General features: G+C 45.6%; 1 protein-coding gene across 2 annotated transcripts in view; it reads right to left on the minus strand.

Moving 5' to 3' along the window:
- The window catches only part of eloca (elongin C paralog a), a 31,083-nt gene that overhangs the window by 2,022 nt on the left and 5,394 nt on the right, over positions 1-23,667 (minus strand). The window contains exon 2 of one of the 2 annotated variants that reach the window (XM_055634495.1): positions 2,559-2,615. In XM_055634495.1, the coding sequence (XP_055490470.1) occupies positions 2,559-2,562 (4 nt within the window). In that variant the 5' untranslated portion in view covers positions 2,563-2,615. Of the gene's footprint in view, positions 1-2,543; positions 2,616-23,667 lie in introns of both variants that reach the window. The other variant, XM_055634494.1, reaches the window with a different exon arrangement.

The following is a 23,667-nucleotide window of genomic DNA, read 5'->3' on the forward strand; positions in this document are numbered from 1 at the left end:
TCAGTTTAAATCAAAGCACATTGTTTTAAATTAGAAATATTTAATTCATCCCGTAGAACAAATTGGTTAGTATCCATTATCACATTTCTATATTGTGAGGCAGAGGCTACTGCAAAGCAGATACAATTAAGTTTGCAATTTAAAAACCCAGAACTCAGTTTCAAATATTTGAAAACCAAATATTACTATTGTTCGATGTTCTATTTTCAAACGGCTGTGATTGATCAGGGAACATTTAAGAAAGTAGGTAATTAAACATTCGGAACAAATCAGTTAAAGGTACAACTTGGTCTCGATGAAAATGCAAAAGTCCAATGTACTACAAAAGTATTGATGTTTTTCATCCCTATTTACACCTAACAATGATAAACCAATACCAATCTTCCCTGCACACAGAGTGCCCAACAAACTCCACCAGCCTCACTGCAATGACTTGAGCAGATAGCCCATAACACTGCAGCCCACCATAGCAGACACAATGCACTCTGACTCCCAGGCTTTACTGAGATAGACTGGCCTGTCCCACTTGGGCATTATTTGCGCGACATCATTTACGCATCACAACGCACGACGCGCGCGTGGTGAGACGTGGTGGCATAGGCAGTGACGGGCGGTCGCGCACGGCGCACCAGGATTTTGGTATTCTTAAAATCCTCACGCGCCACATGCATGACGCACAAATGACAAGAGGGACAGGCCCTTGACACTATAAAGATAGACACAAAAAGCTGGAGTAACTCGGCGGGACAGCAGCATATATGCATAGAAGGAATGGGTAATGTTTCGGGTCGTGACCCTTCTTCAGACTGAGACCCGAAACGCCACCCATTCCAAAGATGCTGCCTGTCCTGCTGAGTTACTCCAGCTTTTTGTGTCTATCTTTGGTGTAAATCAGCATCTGTAGTTCGTTCCTACATAGACACAATAAAGAGCTGGACCAACCCACTAAGAGGGTTGATGCCCAGTGTTTGCCTCGGGGAGAAAAGCAAGATAAGGGGAAAATGAATAAGCATGCAGGTGAATAGCTGAGGGTGAGCGAGCAACCAATAGGCTGATTAAAGAGGGGAGGGTGAAACTAGAGTGCCCGAGTACAGGAAGTGGACAGGAATGGGGAAAGGGGTGGGGTGATGGAGGGAGGAGAGTGAGTTAGAGAGCGAGACAGAGAGCAAGCATGAAAGAGAGCGAGTAACGGAGAACAGTGTGTGAGTATGCAAGACACTAGGAGAGAGAAGAAGAGAGAGACAAAGATAGAGAGAAAACGCATATATGAGGGAGCAAGCAGAGTGAGTGATTGGGAAATGTGCTGTAAAGGACAGTAGATAAGAACACGCTGGGAGTGGCAAGCGAGTCAAGAGGGACGGATGACAAGGAGAAACTTGCGGGAGGGATGGGCCACACAGGGTATGGCCGGTGGGTGGGACAGGATAGCCTCCAGGAGCAGAGAATGTTGGGAGATATGTGTGGGAGATGGGGCGGAAGAGTTCACACTGTGTGGAGATGATTGGATTGAGAGACACAAGCCAGTGTTTAAGGGATATGATAGCGAGTGATGCAAGGACCCTTTGACCTTTCTTTACCATAGAGTCAGAACTTGGTTCCATTAATTTAAAGGCAGGATTCCTGTATCTGTTTGTTCGAGCATTCCCAACCCCCACTTCCTCTGTGATCATTCTTATTTCTCGCTCCATGCTTTCAGCATTGTCCCCATCCCACAATGGTCTTTACAATGGCTACAACCCACATTCCTCTGTTTCTTCCACCAAATCCCCAAACCCACTGAATCTTACAACAGCCTACGGTCCCTCTGGTCTCCCCTCCTACCAATTCCCTCCACCCCATAGCCACTCACTCAGGGAAACAAAGTCAATGGTGGGAACCGCTCCTGTTGATTCACATTGAACAATGGTGACTCATCACTGATCCCAAAGTCTGAGTCATGCTCTCTGGATTGTTAATACAGGTAGTCCTGCTATAATCCGAGAGTTGCACTCCAAAAAAAACCTTGTGTTGCAAAAAAAATGGCAAGTCACTGAAAACTAAAACTACTAAAGGCTGCATGTTACATTATTCAACAGAGTATCATTGTACATGTCTTAATGCAAGCAATTGCTTGTCAATTTCAATGGCCATCCATGGTTAAAGTAGCAGCTTTGTTCTGAAGAGACTGGTGTCTGATTACTGCTGGGAATTCGCATTAAGTCCAAGACAGCATTTTTTCTGCTTGACAATTTACAAAGTAACTTACAAGTGGTTCTCCAGTTCCTGATCAAAATCATGTTCTTAACAAATCGGCCCGCGTAATGCGAATAAGGCTGCCCTGATTCATCTTTCTCATTATATGAGATATGTGTTATGGAAACATGCATTATAACAGTATATCACACTTAGGTTAATATATGCTTATCTCTCATTCAAATTCATATATGAACATTCAGTAAAATATGATTTAGTTCTCAGGATATCTCCAGGTTTAGAATATTATAATTATTTTATAGCACCTTGATTTACCATATGTGGAGGAAAAGTAAATTTTCAAAAGGTACCAGAATAATACTTGCCCATTTTCCTTAGTGACGAGCTACCGATCTTTCAAAAGCCAAACCGTCTGAAGGATCCTAAAAGGGAAATTAAAAAAGTGTAATTTGTTATGCAATGCAAGCAATATCCAGGAAAAGGAATACAAAATAGTTTATAATGATCTTCAAGAACTGTGATGAGTAGATAAAATTACTATTGCAGTTAATATTAATGAACACGACATTTCAATCTATAATTGTTTCTGCTGAATTATGAACTTTCAATTTATATGCAGGTGGAATACATGCAATTAAATGATTTAAGTTATTTTAGCCAACACTTCTGCAAACGGAGCTTTGAGAAATTGCAAATGCTTGAATCTTGAGCAAAATATAAAAGGCTGGAGGAATGCCGCGGAGGGAATAAGCGAGTTTGACATTCCGAATGCGCATGCCCAGGTCAAAGGCCACTCTGCATTAACATAGCAGTGGAAGCAGTGGAGCTGTGGACACATTTCATCCGATATTTCCAGCTTTGATTCTTCTAGGCAAGAAAATACTGCTTTCAAACTATGAATTAGTTGTATTTATTGTTCCTTTGTTAAAAGCTAAGATTATTTTGCAGTTTTTATTGCTTTATGCTTCGGTGAGTGAACGAGGTCGAGGTCCATGGTCTCTGGCGCTGCGGGCGCTGTTGAGTTGCTGCTGGGCCGCCCCCGTTCCCTCCCGGGTGTACCTTCCCTATCCGGGGGCAGCCGGAGGTGTCGGGCCAGGCTGGCAGCCGGCCCGGGGAGGATGCACTGGCTCCGGCTTCCGGGGGGCCGCCGGCTGCGCCTCTCTCCTTGTCCAGTGCCGGCGGGGGGCCGAGCGCTGGTCATCGGCATGTGGGGGGGGGGGGGGGGGGGGGGGGGGGGGGGGGGGGGGGGGGAACACAGGGACATTTCAGTGGCAGTATGGCAGTGCTTGATCCGGGTTCAATCCTGGCTGCGGATGAGGCACGGGTCTGTGTGCGTGCAGATGCTGAGAATGTATCTCCGCTGGTCCAGTCTATCCCTTTTTCTTTATGGTAATGGCCTTTGACAAATCCCATGATTCCGAGCGTTTTTCGGAATACCGAACTCGCTTATAAATACAACGTTTCAGGTTTCTTCAGACTGATGTGGGGGGTTGGGGAGAGGGGAAGAAGGGTGAAAAAGAGAGATTTCGTTGGGGGGTATATTGGGGAATGCTTGCCACGTATTAGTTAACTGTGTCATTGCAACTAAAAAATTTAGAATGTGGGGCTAACTAGCCTAAGTTAATGTGCTTTGGAAACTGGAATAATTCCAAATCTGCAGAAATCATGTGCTGTGGGATAATATTTTATCAGAAAATAGGCAACACGAGAAAAAAGCATATACAGTATTGCTTTCCTGGTAAATATTTATTTATGCAGAATTTATGTCATACAAAATGTAATCCATTCCTGTTTCAGCCAGCAATAGTCTGAAGACAGCTGTATAAGCTCCAGCTGATACAAAGCTGAGCTTCACTTCTCTAGAAGGAAGTACACATTTGGAAGACTCATCCGCATTATTCATGTGGTATAACCCGTGTTTGAATATAAAACCTGGGCTGTTTTTGCAAGCATGGCAATTTTGATTAATTTAGTGCCCGAGACCTCCACGGCTAAAAATAGTCTAACACTTCAAAACCCATACATACACTGACTAACATATCTAGGTTGTTTAAAAATAGTGCAAAGCACAACTTCACTCTAAGTGCACTTCACGGTGAAGTGCAGAGTGCAATGATTATATACTCTGCAGTGGAGAACATGCTTCATGCTGGAACTGACATAATGGGGACAAACACGAGTCTTGCTGTCAACTGATTTCCTTGTAATGGCTTTCATCTGTCTTGCACCAAACAAGTGGGTCTTGATCAGCAGAAATACAGTGCTCCCGAAAATGGTGTTCAATTTTTATATGATTAGTTCTTTCCCAGGTTAGATATTTCTCTCTAAAAAATGTGATTATGCCCATTTGCAACATGACAATTTTTCCAAGTCTTATGTCTATGATTGTGGTCCTATCAGCACTAAAATCATCACTCACATTCTGAAAGCTTTCTTTGAGATCAATTTTTGTGGACTGCTCTCACACAGTTAGTCAAAAGGGGATCAAGAAATGTCAGTGCTTTGCATCTGAAGTCCTCGGGTGAAGCCTTAAGCAGTACTTTTCCTGTTGCTTCTGTTCTGGAAGGAGCATTCAGCCTCTCCAAAGCCTGACTTAAAATTCTACCATTTCATAGAAACATAGAACATAGAAATTAGGTGCAGGAGTAGGCCATTCGGCCCTTCGAGCCTGCACCGCCATTCAATATGATCATGGCTGATCATCCAACTCAGTATCCCGTACCTGCCTTCTCTCCATACCCCCTGATCCCCTTAGCCACAAGGGCCACATCTAACTCCCTCTTAAATATAGCTTGGATTTGCTCAGATTATGATATTTAAAAGGTTTAGTCTAGTTTATTGTCACGTGTACCTAGGTAGGTACAGTGAAAAGCTTTTGTTGCGGGCTAACCAGTCAGCGGAAAAGACAAAAATAAAGCAGTAGGGTGCAGCATTAAATACATATAACACATTGACTGTTCAGCACCCTAGTAGTACTCCACAAAGGGCTAAATGTAACCAATAATTCTTCAATTATTTGCAAGGTTTCCTCTGTTAATCTAACTATTCTGCTATCAGTCAGTTCTGTAATATGCCTGTCAGATAACCATTATTAGAAACATAGAAATTAGGTGCAGGAGTAGGCCATTCGGCCCTTCGAGCCTGCACCACTATTCGATATGATCATGGCTGATCATCCAACTCAGTATCCTGTTCCTGCCTTCTCTCCCTACCCCCTGATCTCTTTAGCCACAAGGGCCACATCTAACTCCCTCTTAAATATAGCCAATGAACTGGCCTCAACTACCTTCTGCGGCAGAGAATTCCAGAGATTCACCACTCTCTGTGTGAAAAATGTTTTCCTCATCTCGGTCCTAAAAGATTTCCCCCTTATCCTTAAACTATGACCCCTTGTTCTGGACTTCCCCAACATCGGGAACAATCTTCCTGCATCTAGCCTGTCCAACCCCTTAAGACTTTTGTAAGTTTCTATAAGATCCCCCCTCAATCTTCTAAATTCTAGCGAGTACAAACCGAATTCTAGCGAGTACAAACCGCTCAACCCTCAACGAGTATGTAAATGACGTCATATTCATGGAACATGTTGCCATGCTCAAAACCATTACGCACACATGCCGTTTCTGTTTTGAAACATTTGCAATGCAAATGTGACACAGATCACTTTCAAGCAACAACCATTTAATTCATACAAGCAACTTTAAAGCAGTCAGGTATCCAAGTAAAATACCGATTCAAATAAACTTGCATTGGCTCGGAACATGTTGCCTGCACCATTACGCACACATGCCGTCATTTGACCTTTCATATACTCTATTTTATAAATATGCTGTATTCTAAGCAGTCACTCTCTTCAAAACTCAGAGCAAAGCAACACTTTGCATACTTGACACTTGGATGTGAAGACAGATATAATTACATACAACTTTATATTTAATGCCATCCATGTATCTGTTGTAATAATAACTTTTATAGAGTTCCTCAGTTATGCACAGAGCCTCGACTATTTTCCTTAAGGTTTTCCATTTTGCTGTTGTTGTTCTTTGCTTAGGTAATGTTGAGTTACACAAAATCTCATGGCTTCTCTAAATATGTCACACTCAACATATATTTTGCTATTAAATTGGTTTCACAACAGGAGTGTCATGGTAAATGACGTCATATTAAATGTATCACGTGGTACTATTGAGTCAGAAAGTACAGGGGCCACATGTTGCCAGGATGTAAAAGAATGGAGGGCGAATAAAACAAAGCGTTTATGTTCAGTGTCCTTGAAGTGTGTTTATTATATTCGAATCAAGAGGAGGATCTGACATTGGCGACAAGGATGAACTAGTAAATGTGTAGTTGAACTTTTGAACCAGATCTGGCGTAATATGGCACAGACTCACAGAGAGCTGTGAGTCTGTGGAATTCTCTGCATCATAGGGCGGTGGAGGCCGGTTCTCTGGATACTTTCAAGAGAGAGCTAGATAGGGCTGTTAAAGATAGCGGAGTCAGGGGATATGGGGAGAAGGCAGGAACAGGGTACTGATTGTGGATGATCAGTCATGATCACATTGAATGGCGGTGAGGGGCCGAATGGCCTACTCCTGCACCTATTGTCTATTGTCTAAAATGATGCAGCTGGAATTAGAAGTTTAAATTAATTCAACCCGAATGGGGAGGTGTGTTGTGAGTGCAAGGTTTGAGGCATGGCTTGAGGAATTTGATGCAGATGCAGACGGTCTTGGATTGCTTGTTGAAGGAGCAACGCCGGTGCAGCTCACACAACAGAGAGCATTGTTTTTGTACAGTGCTGGAGTTTCATTTCAGGAAACTTTCAAAGCACTTCCAGAGAAGGGAGGAAAAGCAAATTACACAATGGCTGTTGCTGCTTTGAAGCTATATTATGTGGTACAAACAAATGCTACATTTCAACAACATGTATTCCGGCAATCGGAACAGAGAGAGGGGGAAAATCAGTTTGCCACAAGATGGCGTCGCGTTTCTGAGGGCTGCAACTATGGAACTAAATTGGAGAATCAAATCAGGGATCAGGTTGTTCAAAGTTGCAAATCAAATGGCTTAAGACACAAGATGTTGGGAAAATGGAGACATGCCAATATTAATGGACACACTGATAACTGTCACGCAATTTGAAGCTGTGGAAACCCAGTTTCAGACCATGGAGGAAGCCATGTGGGCACCCTGAGGGAGTTCCGGGACCGCTGGGCTCCGCAGGGTGTTGAATGTATCCTCAATAAGGATTGTATCATAATTGTATAACAGTTTATTATGGATATATGTTTGTATTGTATTTATGGTGGTGGGTTCTGGCTTGTTTTATTGTAGTGTAAATATTATTTTTTAATAATTGAAAAAAAAAATAAATAAATAAAAATAAAAAAATAAAAATGGAGGAAGCCAAGTTAACAAGATTACATCTAGAGGCATTAGCAAGGGACATGGACATGGTAAGGGTCATTCCAAAGTTGTAGATGACTGTGAGTGTTTTAGATGAGGGAATTTTGGACATTTTGCCAACGATTTATGCTGCCCTGCCAGGGGTCAAACATGCAGAAAGCGTGGGGAAAAATGACCATTTTGCAATAAAGTGTCAAACCCCAGGCAAAGCAAAGAGAGATGATGGAAAAACATATAGATTTGGAGGAAGAAATGGGCTGAGAGATGGATACCATCAAAATTTACGGCGTTGATGAATGTTAGAGTGAATGTAATGTGCCAAAACACAAATGGATGCAGGATATGCTTTTGCTATCAACAATAAGTACGTAAAGATGCAGGTGAGAATTGGAGGTGTGGAAGTAGACATTGTACAAAACTCAGGAAGTGATAGCAATGTTATTGATAGAGCACTGTGGGAAGAAACAGAATAAGATAAAATGCTCTTCAAAAAAGTGAGAGAAGAAATTGTATCCTTGTACATCATCATTGAAACCACTCCACACAGTTGGATGTTTCAAGGTAGAGGACCAAGCAGGTGATAAGCACACAATGGTTGAATTTGTGGTCACCGATGAGAAAGGAGAGCCACTCATGAGTAGAGACAGCTCAAGCATTAGGTCAGGGGACCACATATTGCCAGAATGTAAAGGAATGGAGGACAAATAAACCAAAGCATTTATGTTCAGTGTCTTTGAAGTGTGTTCATTACATTTGGATTAAGGCGAGGATCTGACGATGTATCATGTATATGAAGGGCATGTTAGCAATAGAGAGTTTAGAAGAGTTTCACCAAGATGTGATTGGAATGGAGGGCTGGAGTCAAAGGAAGAGGTTGGATATATCGGGTTTATTCCCAATGGAACATAGGAGGATGAGGGGTGACCTCTCAGATGTTTCATCTTTAATTATGAGGGGCATAGATTGGATAGATAATCAGTCTTTTTACCAGGGCACGGAAATAAAACATTGGAAGGCACAGATTTAAGATAAGAGATCAGAAATGTAAATTGAATTGAATTGAATTGAATCCTTTATTTGTCATTCAGACCTTTCGGTCTGAACGAAATGTTGTTGCCTGCAGCCATACATATAATAATAACAACACACAATAAACACAAATTAACATCCACCACAGTGAGTTCACCAAGCACCTCCTCACTGTGATGGAGGCAAAAGTCTTAGAGTTACTGTCTCTTCCCTCCTCTTCTCCCTCTGCGCTGAGTCGATACCCCACCGGGCGATGGTAAGTCAGTCCCGCGGTTCAAGCTCCGTGGCCCGGGGGTGGTCGAAGCTGCCACCCTCCAGTCCAGCGGACGCAGCTGTTGCCACGGGAGCTCCGGAAAACAGGCACCAGCCTGTGACCTGCGAGCTCCCGACGATGTCGTCCACTGGCCCGCGGCCAGCCCCGGATTCAGGTCGCCGCCGCCAGTACGCCGCCTCAGCCACCGGAGCACCGTCTCCGCCCCGCACCGGGCCACCCACACGAGAGCGTCTCAGCCCCGCACCGCGCTGCCCACACGGGAGCGCATTCCAGCCAAGAATATTCTGCAGCGCGACTTTAGAGAGCTCGGAAAAATGTTGAAAAGCAGAACCTCCAGGGTTGTTATCTCTGGTTTGTTGAAAGCAGAACCTCCAGGGTTGGTTTGCTTCCAGTTCCTCGTCCTGGCGAGAGCAGGAACAGGGAGATACGGGACCTGAACGTGTGGCTGAGGAACTGGTGCACGGGGCAGGGATTTAGATTCTTAGATCACTGGGATCTGTTTTGGGGTAAGGGGGAACTGTACAAAAGGGACGGATTGCATCTTAACAGGTGTGGGACCAGCATTCTGGCAGGCAATTTGCCACTGCTACACGGGTGGTTTTAAACTGAATAAGGGGGGTGGGGTGTCGAATGGGATAGTGGAGGATGGAGTTAAAGGGAAAGGGTTTCTTAAATGTGTGAGCGTAGAGACAGAGGGGTGTAAAATGAGGGTAGAAGCAATAGGTAGCAAGGTGAAAAGTAAAAGTGGCAGGCAGATGAAACCAGGGCAAAAATCAAAAAGGGCCACATTTCAACATATTGTATATGGGGTAAGAGTGTTGTAAAAACAAGCCTGAAGGCTTTGTGTCTCAATGCAAGGAGCATTCGTAATAAGGTGGATGAGTTGAATGTGCAGAAAGCTATTAATGACTATGATATAGTTGGGATCACGGAGACATGGCTCCAGGGTGACCAAGGCTGGGAGCTGAACATCCAGGGATATTCAATATTCAGGAGGGATAGAGAGAAAGGAAAAGGAGGTGGGGTAGCGTTGCTGGTTAGAGAGCAGATTAATGCAATGGAAAGGAAGGACATTAGTTTGGAGGATGTGGAATCGGTATGGGTAGAGCTGCTAAACACTAAGGGGCAGAAAACGCTGGTGGGTGTTGTGTACAGGCCACCTAACAGTAGTAGTGAAGTTGGAGATGGTATCAAACAGGAAATTAGAAATGCGTGCAACAAAGGCAAAACAGTTATAATGGGTGACTTCAATCTACATATAGATTGGGTGAATCAAATTGGCAGGGGTGCTGAGGAAGAGGATTTCTTGGAATGTATGCGGGATAGTTATCTAAATCAACATGTAGAGGAACCAACGAGAGAGCAGGCTATTTTAGACTGGGTATTGAGTAATGAGGAAGGGTTAGTTAGCAGTCTTGTTGTACGTGCCCCCTTGGGCAAGAGTGACCATAATATGGTTGAGTTCTTCGGATGGACAGTGACATTGTTAATTCAGGAACAATGGTTCTGAACTTAAAGAAAGGTAACTTTGAGGATATGAGACGTGAATTGGCCAAGATTGACTGGCAATTAATTCTAAAAGGGTTGACGGTGGATATGCAATGGAAGACATTTAAAGAATGCATGGATGAACTACAAAAATTGTTCATCCCAGTTTGGCAAAAGAATAAATCAGGGAAGGTAGTACATCCGTGGATAACAAGGGAAATCAGGGATAGTATCAAAGCGAAGGATGATGCGTACAAATTAGCCAGAAAAAGCAGCATACCGGAGGACTGGGAGAAATTCAGAGACCAGCAGAGGAGGACAAAGGGCTTAATTAGGAAAGGAAAAATAGATTATGAAAGAAAACTGGCAGGGAACATAAAAACTGACTGCAAAAGTTTTTATAGATATGTGAAAAGAAAGAGATTAGTTAAAACAAATGTAGGTCCCTTGCAGTCAGAAACAGGTGAGTTGATCATGGGGAACAAGGGTATGGCGGACCAATTAAATAACTACTTTGGTTCCGTCTTCACTAAGGAAGACATAAATAATTTTCCGGAAATAGCAGGGGACCGCGGGTCAAAGGAGTTGGAGGAATTGAGTGAAATCCAGGTTAGCCAGGAAGTGGTGTTGGGTAAATTGAATGGATTAAAGGCCGATAAATCCTCAGGGCCAGATAGGCTGCATCCCAGAGTACTTAAGGAAGAAGCTCCAGAAATAGTGGATGCATTAGTAATAATCTTTCAAAACTCTTTAGATTCTGGAGTAGTTCCTGAGGATTGGCGGGTAGCAAACGTAACCCCACTTTTTAAGAAGGGAGGGAGAGAGAAAACGGGGAATTACAGACCAGTTAGTCTAACATCGGTAGTGGGGAAACTGCTAGAGTCAGTTATTAAAGATGGGATAGCAGCACATTTGGAAAGTGGTGAAATCATTGGACAAAGTCGGCATGGATTTACAAAAGGTAAATCATATCTGACAAATCTTATAGAATTTTTCGAGGATGTAACTAGTAGCGTGGATAGGGGAGAACCAGTGGATGTGGTGTATCTGGACTTCCAGAAGGCTTTCGACAAGGTCCCACATAAGAGATTAGTATACAAACTTAAAGCACACGGCATTGGGGGTTCAGTATTGATGTGGATAGAGAACTGGCTGGCAAACAGGAAGCAAAGAGTAGGAGTAAACGGGTCCTTTTCACAATGGCAGGCAGTGACTAGTGGGGTACCGCAAGGCTCAGTGCTGGGACCCCCAGCTATTTACAATATATATTAATGATCTGGATGAGGGAATTGAAGGCAATATCTCCAAGTTTGCGGATGACACTAAGCTGGGGGGCAGTGTTAGCTGTGAGGAGGATGCTAGGAGACTGCAAGGTGACTTGGATAGGCTGGGTGAGTGGGCAAATGTTTGGCAGATGCAGTATAATGTGGATAAATGTGAGGTTATCCATTTTGGTGGCAAAAAACAGGAAAGCAGATTATTATCTAAATGGTGGCCGACTAGGAAAAGGGGAGATGCAACGAGACCTGGGTGTCATGGTACACCAGTCATTGAAAGTAGGCATGCAGGTGCAGCAGGCAGTGAAGAAAGCAAATGGTATGTTAGCTTTCATAGCAAAAGGATTTGAGTATAGGAGCAGGGAGGTTCTACTGCAGTTGTACAGGGTCTTGGTGAGACCACACCTGGAGTATTGCGTACAGTTTTGGTCTCCAAATCTGAGGAAGGACATTATTGCCATAGAGGGAGTGCAGAGAAGGTTCACCAGACTGATTCCTGGGATGTCGGGACTGTCTTATGAAGAAAGACTGGATAGACTTGGTTTATACTCTCTAGAATTTAGGAGATTGAGAGGGGATCTTATAGAAACTTACAAAATTCTTAAGGGGTTGGACAGGCTAGATGCAGGAAGATTGCTCCCGATGTTGGGGAAGTCCAGGACAAGGGGTCACAGCTTAAGGATAAGGGGGAAATTCTTTAAAACCGAGATGAGAAGAACTTTTTTCACACAGAGAGTGGTGAATCTCTGGAACTCTCTGCCACAGAGGGTAGTCGAGGCCAGTTCATTGGCTATATTTAAGAGGGCGTTAGATGTGGCCCTTGTGGCTAAGGGGATCAGAGGGTATGGAGAGAAGGCAGGTACGGGATACTGAGTTGGATGATCAGCCATGATCATATTGAATGGCGGTGCAGGCTCGAAGGGCCGAATGGCCTACTCCTGCACCTAATTTCTATGTTTCTATATTTCTATGAGAGCCGGGCCGCCCACACGGGAGCGCCTTCCAGCCGGGACCCAGGCTGCCCACACGGGAGCGCCTTCCAGCCGGTAGCCGGGCCGCCCACACAGGAGTCTCTCAGCCCCGCGCCGTCCGCCCTCACCGGAACGCCGAGTCGTGCCGCAGCTCGAAGACGGCCAGCCTCGCGTTGGTGAGTCCTGGCTGGCTCTACCTCCAGAGCCTCGAGGTCGGTCGCAGGTTGGAGGCCGCCAGCTCTGCCATTAGGCCTCAGCTCAGGCGGGGGAAGATAAGGGGGATACAACAAAAAAGTCGCATTCCCCCGAAGAGAGAGGCAGAAAGCCCTGTTTCAGCCCCCCCGCACACATAACACTACCTAATAGCCAAAAGTTTAACTGAACTAGACAAAAAAAAACAACACAAAAAAAGTAAAAACAGACAGACTGCAGGCGAGCCGCAGCCGTTTCACAGCGCCGCCACTTCCGGAATAGGCGAAGATAGACACAAAATGCTGGAGTAACTCAGCAGGACAGGCAGCATCTCTGGAGAGAAGGAATGGGTGACATTTCTTATAAGAGTCTCGACCCAAAACGTCACCCATTCCTTCTCTTGACCAGCATCTGCAGTTCTTTCCTAGAAATTTAAAGGCGATCTGAGGGGTACGTTTTTCCAGTCATAGTAGTGTTTATCTGGAACAAGCTGTCAGAGATGTTAATATCATTTTAAAAGGCATTTGGACAGGCACATAGAAAGAAAAGAGGGAGGGAGAGGAAGTGGCGTACCTCCCTGCTAGCTGTGTGCCCTTGTCGCAGGTTTGAGGAAGACTAAGTCACTGGGACAAACCTGAGACCACCAGCACCACTGCGTGGTAATGACTGAATGGCCATGTAGCAGTCTTAAATAGCCACCCCCTCCACTGAGGCTCAGACTAAGTGGCCAGGGCAAGCTTGAGACGCAGGTGTCTCTTTCCGCCACAAAGAGGGACTGTGCCCACTGTGCCAGGATAATCAGGAGACTGCCAGTATCGCCTCTTCAAGGTTCGAAGCTGAGCTTCCAGGATAAAACAGACCGCCAGTGCCTTCTGTCCAGGCATGGGTGAACAGGAGGGAGATATCTGAGATTGCCATCGTCACCGCACATGATGGCGAGGGATAGCGCCCACATGTGGCCCTGGACTTTCTTGTCAATGTAAATAAAATCTATCATGAGAGTTCACCCTACTGAGAGTGTCAGTGTGGTCACTGCCGAACCCAGCGTCATCCCCAATACTACAAGGGATGTAGGCATAATGCAGGCAAATGGGATTAATGTGGATGGGCATGGACAAGATTGGCTTTAAGGCCCATTTCTGTGCTGTATGATTCAATGAGAATGGTCCCTTTGGTGATAGCAAACATTATAATGATTGTTTGCAATTACCCCGTATCTGTAATCTCACTTACGAACCAGTCTAAATAGTGAACTTTTAAACAAGTGGTTTTGTGGCAACTAATTTAAGGTTGCAGATTCACTCACCATTGTAGTTCCTTCTGTTATTTTAAAAAAAAACTTCCACATATTACTCTTTTGAACATACCATGGACTTTTACCTTCCTTAGTAATTATGATATTAGCTCACTTTTAATGCAGTGACAACCTTCTTTAGACTGCATTCCCCGTCCCAGTGAGGTGAATGAATGAATGGTCGGACAATTCGCTGCAGCCTCCGAATGTCGTGCTTGGTGGCCGAGCCAAACCAGACCATGATGGAGAAGGCGAGGACAGACTCTACGATGGCTGTATAGAATTGGACCATCATTGCCTGTGGCAGATTGTGCTTCCTCAGCTGCCGCAGGAATGAAATTTTGTTCAGACTTGCATTATCTAAGATGGCGGACTGCGGGGGTGATGCGCCGTTGTGTATGGCCGCTCCTCCTGCAGTCCGTCCTTTCTCCCTTTTTTATTTTTATTTTTAGTCCTGTCCGTGTGAAATTTTAATTGGAAGTCTTCTTTTATGTGGTGGTGTGGGGGGGGGGGGGGGGGGGGGGAAACTGTTTAAATCCCAGTCCTACCTGGTCAGAGAAGCGGTTCTCTTCCAAACCGCTTCTTCGTCCTCTCTGTGCGGCCTACCGTCGAGCTGGAGCAGCGCTGGAGCGGCGTTTCCTGCCGGGACTACGGGGCTTCGCCGGCGGTACAGATGCTGGGACACCAACGCACCAACGCGGAGCGGGCGATGCCTTACCCCTCGCCTTCGGGTAAGCTCCGGAGCACTGGGAACATCGCTGAGCTGCGGCCGCAGAGCGGAGCCAGCCGCGGGCGGGGCGGCACTGGATTTCAACACCGCGGGGCCTGCCGTCCGAGTTCGCCAGTGTCAGCGGTCCGGCCAGCGCGGCCTGAGAACTTTGGACACTGCAGTCTTCAGGGAGGAAGCGGCCGCTTCAGTCCAGGCCGCTGAAGAATCGTTCACCCGACGCCGATGATCCAGCTTCGCGGCAGAGGGCCTGAAAACATCGAGTTGGCTGAGGAGGCCACATATAGACCCCGACCTCGGGTGGACTATGAGGGGGAGAACTGGATAATTTTAGTGAATTCTGCTGTGGGGGGACGTTTCTTGTTGATTTCTATAGTGTACTGTTCTGTGTCTTTTTTCTCTTTTTTTTGTTTTTATGGATTTATTGACATTTGATCTGTTCAATTAATTTAATCAATCTCTGTAAAGCACTTTGGTTCAAATACTGGTTTTGTTGAAAAGTGCTATATAAATAAAGATTATTATTATTATTATTATTATTATTATTATTATTATTTGTTGGTGTATTTTTGAATGACAATTAAAGTCTTAGATTGATTGATTGATTGAAGTGCATCCTCTGTTGTGCCTTTTTGACTGTGGTCGATGGTGGCCCCCCCATTTAAGGTCCTTGGATATGATGGTTCCCAGGAACTTAAAATACTCCACAGGTGTGACTGTGGTGTTGTTGATGGTGAGTGGGGTGAGGGGAGGGGGAGCTCTCCTAAGTCTACAATCAATTCCAATGTCTTAAGAGCATTGAGCTCCAGGTTGTTGTGATGGCACCAGGACGCCAGCTGTGTCACTTCCTGTCTGTAGGCAGATTCCTCCCCATCCTGGATCAGTCTAATCAGGATTGTGTCATGTAGCCGCTGGCTCCAGCTCAGCTCTACTTATCCCGCCGGGTTGGTCTCGGCAGCCCTCCACTTCCACCCCCCTCCCCTAAATCCAACACCGAGATCCTGCTGAAGATTGGCACCCGCCGGCCCTGCTCGAAACCGGGCAACTCGGAGCCGCTGCTGCTGGAGTCGTCCTGGTCGGAGAGTCTGGGAATGGGCTCCTGCCGGCCATGGTGCACTCCGGACGCCCGCTGGAGCTGCGGGCACTGGTGGTGCTGGCGGCGGCAGCAACCTCCTCCCGCTCCCTTGCCCAGCCCCAAGTCTGGGCCTGCTCTAACTCCAGGTCGGAGCTGAAGGCCGCCCGCAACGTGGCCCAGTTTAGCACCAGACTGGACGAGGCTGAGCCCAGGCTGGAGCTCTGGCGCAGACGAGGCCGGGCCCTCGCTCCTCCTTGTGGATGAAGTGGCAGCGGGTACTGTAGGGGCAGAAGCCGGTGGTGCACAAGGTACGGCTTGTACTTGGGGTAGCGGCTGAGGCCACAGGCGAACTGGCACTTGTCACCGTAGCGGCCCATCGGGGAGCGGGTTCCTCTGGAGTTGGAGAGGGGTTGGGCTGGAATTGGCACTGGCTATGGGTTCTGTGGGTCTGCTGGTGTTGGGGTAGGTGGTTCTCCGCGCTGGGCCTGGGAGCCGGTGTCCCATCAGTCCAAATGTCTCGAGTGGGGGGAAGGGACGGTTCGGCAGCGCTTGCAGGTCGTCGTCCCCCCCTGGTCTGTCTCCCCCACCCCCGTCTCCCACTGAAAAAAGACAAAAATCGGACCAAAAGTACTCATTGTATCTATACCGCTGAGATCTATTTACCATTATAGCTTATGACCGTTGACAAATCCCATGATTCCTTGTGTTTTTTTTGGAATACCGAACTCGCTTATTAAAATCTACTTTCAATCATTATGCTACAGCTCATGGAGGATTGCTTAGCAAACAGAAACCTTACTCATATTTAAAGATGAATAGAGATGAATTTTCATTCATCGTGATAAGTGTTGATCATTTGATGAACAAAGTGATTATTGAGTGCTAATTGCTATTCACCCAGTAAACACAAATTCAGTACTGAATTAATATAATAATAATAATAATAATAAATGTTATTTGCAGGCGCCTTTCAAAGTCTCAAGGACACCTTACAGAAATTAACAAGAGAGAAAAAACATATAGTCGGAGTAAAATAAATAATGACATCACCAATACACAAATTAAAGACAGAATTCGCTCCAAAGACAAAAAAAATCAAAAACACAATGTGAAGAGAGAGCAGCGGCAGCTAAAGCGCGCCAGCGTCCACTCTCCCTTCCGACAGCCATCTTGGACACAAACTAACATATTCACATTACACACAAAAAATCATCCCCCCACAATGGTTACCACTGTGGGGGAAGGCGCAATGTCCAGTCCCCATCCCCAGTTCTCCCAAAGTCAGGCCTATTGAGGCCTCCGCTATTGCCTCTACGGAGGCCTGATGTTCCGGGTGCTATTGCCCCAGCGTCGGGAGAGTATTTTCAGCGGCTGGGCCACCTGGAACGGCCGCTTCCTAACTGGGGACCGCGGCTTCCGAAGCCGACAAGGCCGCGCCGGTCTGGAGCTCCTAGGCTCCCGATGTTAAAGTCGGCGCCGCCCACTCCGCTCCGCAGACCCGCAGGTGTTGATCTCGGGTGTTGATCTCACCAGAGCTCCAGCGCGGCGACCCAGGCAAGGCATCGCCCCCGCTCCGCTCCACGATAGCGCCCCAGTGCTGTGCCGCCACCGAAGCTGAGGTGCTGGGCTGTCCCCGCCAGGAAACGGCGCTCCAGGCCCGCTGGTAGGCCACGAGGATGGGTCGACGGAGCAGCCCGTAGAAAAAGCTGCCTCACCGACCAGGTAGGGACCTAGGAATATTGTCACCCCCAACCCCCCACATTAAAAAGTCTATCTCTCCCACAAACAAGGCACTAAAACTGCAAAAAAAAAGTGAATTAAACGGACGGCTGCTGGTTAGCAGCCGTTCCCTAAGATGGTTCCTCCTCCCAATATAGCAACAGATATGCCGATTTTAGTTGCGACAAAGGCTGACCCAGTCCCAACAGGTCTGGAATCACCTCACTGAGCCTGCCTAAGGTTATTCATGCCTGGGTTATTTTCCCTCTGCACCACAGTGCGGTCTGGATTGTGGTTTGGCCATAAGTAGTGCTGGACAGAACCCCTATTCCAGAATTATTGTTGAGCTGCAAAGCTGCAGGTTGGGTGTAATCAGCTGTAAAAACATCATTGATTTTAAGTTTCATATATTTTAGAGGTTTGGTGACATGTAATAACTAAAGTAAATAAAAAATGACAAACAAAAACACGAATAAAAACATTTAATCAAGGTAAAATATCCCTTTTATTATGGTCACCCTTACCAAACTATATACTAAAACCGCCCCTAAAATTAATGTGCTCTTGGATCTTGAGCCAAACCTGAACTGATATAGTATTAGTGAGTCAACATGGAATCCCAACAAGGCACTCACGTGGAGTTTGATTCCGCCTTCTGCACACACTCTATAAATTATTCCAGGTTGGCTACTTCTTAAATATTTGAGAAACACAAAATGTGTAATAAATCAATAGCGAACAATTCTGCCAATCAGTACCAGATGAGACGGTGAGCTGGTTATGTGTTATGTATGTTATTGGCAATTTGATCGCAAAGAACAGTGCAGATAGGTTCCACTTGACTTCCTGACTAATAGACCACAATCAATCTATCTATACTTCATGTTATCTCAGGAAAACAACCAACAAAATCAAATACCACTTAGCACAAGGTCAAGCGGTCTTCTCCCCTCTCGTATTGGGCAGAAGATACAAAAGTTTGAAAGCATGTACCATCAGATTTAAAAAGCTTGTTCCTTTCTGTCAACAGACTTGAATGGACTTCTTGTAACTACAAATGGATTCCCAGTCCAGCATTATTGGGGTCCTTGCATTTTTTTATCTGCACTTTCTCTACAGATGTAACAATATATTCCACATTCTGTTTCCTTTCTCTTCTCGCATTACCTGTGTAAATCATGTATGGGTGAGTTATCTTGATACAATTTTTTTCACAGCATCTTGATACACGTGACAACAATAAACCAAACCAAACTAAAACAGCTGTGGGATTAGCAGGGTATTGTTGGCATTGGGGACCATGTATGGGCAAACGGTTTGCATGGGGCTCTGCAACTCACCGTCGAACTTCAGATGGGTTTGGGGAATCTGCTAAACTCAATCATAAACGGCGGATTGAGGAGCATTTCCACAACAACTCTGACCCCAGGCGCATGTGGCAAGGAATCAAATCCCTTGCCGATTATCAGAAAGTTAACACCCCTCCCCCAGACAACGCCACCCTGCCTGACGAGCTAAACCACTTCTATGCTCGCTTTGACCGGGACAACAAAACCCCAGCCATTAAAGTTGCTCCACCCCCGAATGAACAACCTCTCAGCCTCTCCACCTCTGCTGTACAAGATGCACTGAGCAAGGTGAATGAGCGCAAAGCTGCCGGCCCCGATGGCATCCCTGGCCGGGTGCTTAGGGCATGTGCTGGACAACTATCCCCAGTCCTCGCCTACATTTTCAATCTCTCACTGGCCCAGGGTGTTGTCCCCACTTGCCTCAAGACATCAACCATCGTGCCAGTGCCCAAACAGTCAGCTACAGGGAGTCTCAACGATTTCCGCCCAGTCGCACTCACCCCTGTCATTGCAAAGTGCTTTGAGCAGCTGATCTTGGCTCACCTCAAAGCCTGCCTCCCCCCCACACTGGACCCCCATCAGTTTGCCTACTGGACCAACAGGTCTACAGAGGACGCCATATCGGCGGCCCTACACTCTGCCCTGACCCACCTGGACTACAACAACTCCTACATCAGGCTGCTGTACATTGACTTCAGCTCTGCCTTTAACACAGTCATCCCCACCAGCTTGATCACCAAACTCAGTGGACTTGGCATCTCCACCTCCCTCTGCAACTGGACACTGGACTTCCTCACTAACAGACCACAGTCTGTTAGGGTCAATAACCTCACCTCCTCCACTATAACACTGAACACCGGAGTGCCACAGGGCTGTGTGCTCAGCCCTCTCCTCTACTCCCTCTTCACCCACGACTGCATCCCAAAGTACGGATCCAACGCCATTATTAAGTTTGCTGACGATACCACGGTAGTAGGACTGATCAGCGACAACGATGAGATCCAGCACCTGACAGCCTGGTGTGCCAACAATAACCTCGTCCTCAACTCCAAAAAGACGAAGGAGATTATTGTTGACTTCAGGCAGACCAGAGGAGGCAGTCACACCCCCATCCATATAAACGGGACTGAGGTGGAGCGCGTCTCCAGCTATAAACTCCTCGGAGTACATATCTCGGAAGATTTGTCCTGGTCCCTCAACACCTCCAAGCTGATCAAAAAGGCACAGCAGCGCCTTTACTTCCTGAGGAGGCTCAAGAATCCTGACCACCTGCTTCACGATACGGTACAGCAGCTGCACTGCTGCGGACAGGAAGGCACTACAACGGGTGGTGAAAACTGCGCAGCACATCATCGGTGCCCCGCTCCCTGCCATGGATGCCCTCCACCGAAAACGGTGTCTGAGACGGGCTGGGAAGATCATCAAAGACCCCTCACACCCCAACCATGGACTGTTTGCCCTCCTCCCATCAGGGAGGCGGTACAGGAGCCTCAGGTCACGTACTAGTAGGATGAGGAACAGCTTCTACAACAACACAATCACATTGCTGAACTCGGAGTCCCGACGATAGATTTCTCTGGTCCCTCCGTCCCTATTGTTTAATTATTCTGTATTTCTTGATTATTCTGTATCTTCCCTCTTTCTATTTTTTTTTGTTTTCTTTATGTACAACTACTACGGACTGACGCAAAACTGCATTTCGTTGTACTGATACTTGTATTTGTGCGATGACATTAAAGTTGAATTGAATTGAATTGAATTGAATCCCTGCTGTACTGCGTATAGAAAGGTTTTTCAAGACTCCCTCCAACTCATCATGCAGAGAATGCAAAAGGTGGCTAACAGTACATGGTGACCACCCAATCAACTCTGTGGCAGCTTCAGTAACATACTACTACTGGGATTACTAGTCAACTTCAAGCAGAATTTGCACTAAGCAGAGACAGCAATCAAAAAGACGAATCAGGTTTTGTACGGTTGTCATAAAGATCGGACGAAAATTGCCCATAAGAGTGAAACATTTTGAAATGGTCTTCAGGAGAATCCATAGGAACATCATAGAGTGATACAGTGTGGAAAAAGGCCCTTCATCCTAACGTCAAAGCTACTCATTCCACCAGCCCATGTTTGGTCCATATCCCTCCAAACTTGTCCTATCCATGTACCTGTCTAACTGTTTCTTAAACGTTGGAATAGTCCCAGCCTCAACTACCTCTTCTGGCAGCTTGTTCCATACACACACACCACCCTTTTTGTGAAAAAACGTACAAACTCCATACACACAGCACCCATAGTCAGAGTCGAACCTGGGTTTCTGGCGCTGTAAGGCAGAAACTCTACCGCTGCTCCACCGTGCCACAGAGAATGTGAAAAGGAACATTTTGGCAACGGCAAATGTGGCTCCCTAATAGACACAGAAGAAAATTGTACTGGAAATCGCCCACAAATTAAACAAATACCTTGTGCCATTTCTCAGGGAAGACAAATAGAAATACTCAAGAAATACTTGAGTTGTGAGGATCTAGCATGAACTGAAGGAAATTAGTCTGTTTAAAAAAAATAGCACTAGAGAAAAAGGCAAGACTGAAAGCCAATATATTCTACAGAACTGATGATTGACAATCTAAGTTTTATAGTGGTATTATAGAATTAGAAGATGCTCTGGTTGTTATTTCTCAAATTTCCATAGATTCTGGAATGGTTATTGTAGATTAGAGAATATCAAAGGTGATCCTGTTATTTAAGAAAGAATAAGAATGAATTGATAAAGTAACAGAATATTTAGAAGACAATAATAGTGTATGTAATATGCTATAGCCACAGAGGATGACTTTGCTGCACAACTAGTTCACATGGTAAAACTTTTCGTATTCCCATAAATTATATTTGCTATTTAAAAGGAAAGGATCAAAGAAGGAGCTGTGGACAGTTAACTATATCAAATGTCAACAAAATGTTGGAATTTATCTTTAAGGATGTGTTAACAGCTATTTGGAATATCATATCCAAGCAGAACGAAAAAGAATTTATTCAAATGTTCAATTACATTTGACAAATCAAAATGTTTTCCTTAAAATAACAATAACATGCAGGATATTTAAGAGCAATTTGGATTGTAATTTTGAAGTATCTGGACTTCAAAAAGCATGTGATAATATACCATATAAATGGGGTTATTACATTAACAAGGGCCTCTGGGTTGGAGTAGCATCTTGGCGGCGCGACTCTCGTCAGCAGCGACCTCTGCAGCCCGTCTGCGTTTTTATTATTTTTGTCTATGTTTCTATGTAGTTTTTGTTATTTTTTGTTGGGGTGTGTGTGTGTGGGGTAAGGGGGTTTTTTAAAGTATCACGGGAGACTGACCTTTTCTTTGTCGGGTCTCCGTTGTCTTCAAACGAAGCATGTGCAGAGCTGGCCGAGTCCGGAGTGGGTGGAGCGCTGCTGCGGCCCGACCTCCGGAGATTCGGAGGCTGCAACTGCGGGTCTGGCGGACGGCGGCATCGGGAGCCCGCGGGTCCCTGGAGGGAGACCGCTTTTCAGGGCTCCTGCAACGGCGACTTCTCCCACCCGAGTTGCGGGGTCGAAGGGTCGGGGGGGGGAGACATCGGGTGGGGGGGGGGGGGGGGGGGGGGGGGGGGGAGTAGTGGAGAGATAAGTTTTTTTGGCCTTCCATCACAGCGATGTGATGGATGTTTATGTAAATTATGTTGTGTCTTGGGTCTATTTGTTTGTAATGTAAGGCTGTAGAAACGGCATTTCGTTTGGACCTCAAGGGGTCCAAATGACAATTAAATTGAATCTTGAATCTTTTGAATGATGCTACTATTAGCATAAGTAAATATTAGCATGAATACAAAAAGTTACAGGACATTAAAAAAGTACATGAAAGTCAGGTGTCACAGGCATCACTACTGGCCGCTTAGCTGTATGGAATACAGCACATACCAATAACGGATATTCAATGTTGAGGACGCAAGACTGAGTCACAAGGACAAGCTATAGATGGGTTAAGGGAGAAGATAGGTTGAATATAATGTGAGGAATTGCAAGGTTATTTAAGCTGTAAGAAGCAGAAATGCAATATTTAACATCTGAGAAATTGATACGTTTGTGTAGAACATGCAAGTAAACATGCAAGTAAACATCAGTATCAAGAAGGGTCTCGACCCGAAACATCACCCATTCCTTTTCTCCAGAGATGCTGCCTCACCCGCTGAGTTACTCCAGCATTTTGTGTCTACCTTCGATTTAAACCAGCATCTGCAGTTCTTTCTTACACATGCAAGTAAACATGCAGGTGCAACAATTTGGAAATGCTAAGTAGAATATTCAACGTGGAACCAACTATATTACCATGCTGGAAGCAATGAACCTTTAATGAAGTTTGTATTTTGTGGATATGTGCAGTGCTGGCAAGGCTGCATTTGTTTCCCCATATCTAATTGCCCCCCACATTGTTTGTTCAACCATTTCAGAGGACAGTCAATTACACTGCTATTGGTCTGGAGTCTGACAGACCAGTCTGGGTAAGGATAGCAAAGTTCCTCCTCTGAAAGGAATCAGTGGACTGGATTATTTTTTGCTGACCATCTGGTCCTGTTGTGGTTATCTTTACTACGGTTAGCTGTCCAATTTAAATCTCAGTGCGAGCCATTTAGCAACTAAATGCAGTGAGC

Source organism: Leucoraja erinacea, chromosome 4 (assembly GCF_028641065.1).
Source record: "Leucoraja erinacea ecotype New England chromosome 4, Leri_hhj_1, whole genome shotgun sequence".
NCBI lineage: Eukaryota > Metazoa > Chordata > Chondrichthyes > Rajiformes > Rajidae > Leucoraja > Leucoraja erinaceus.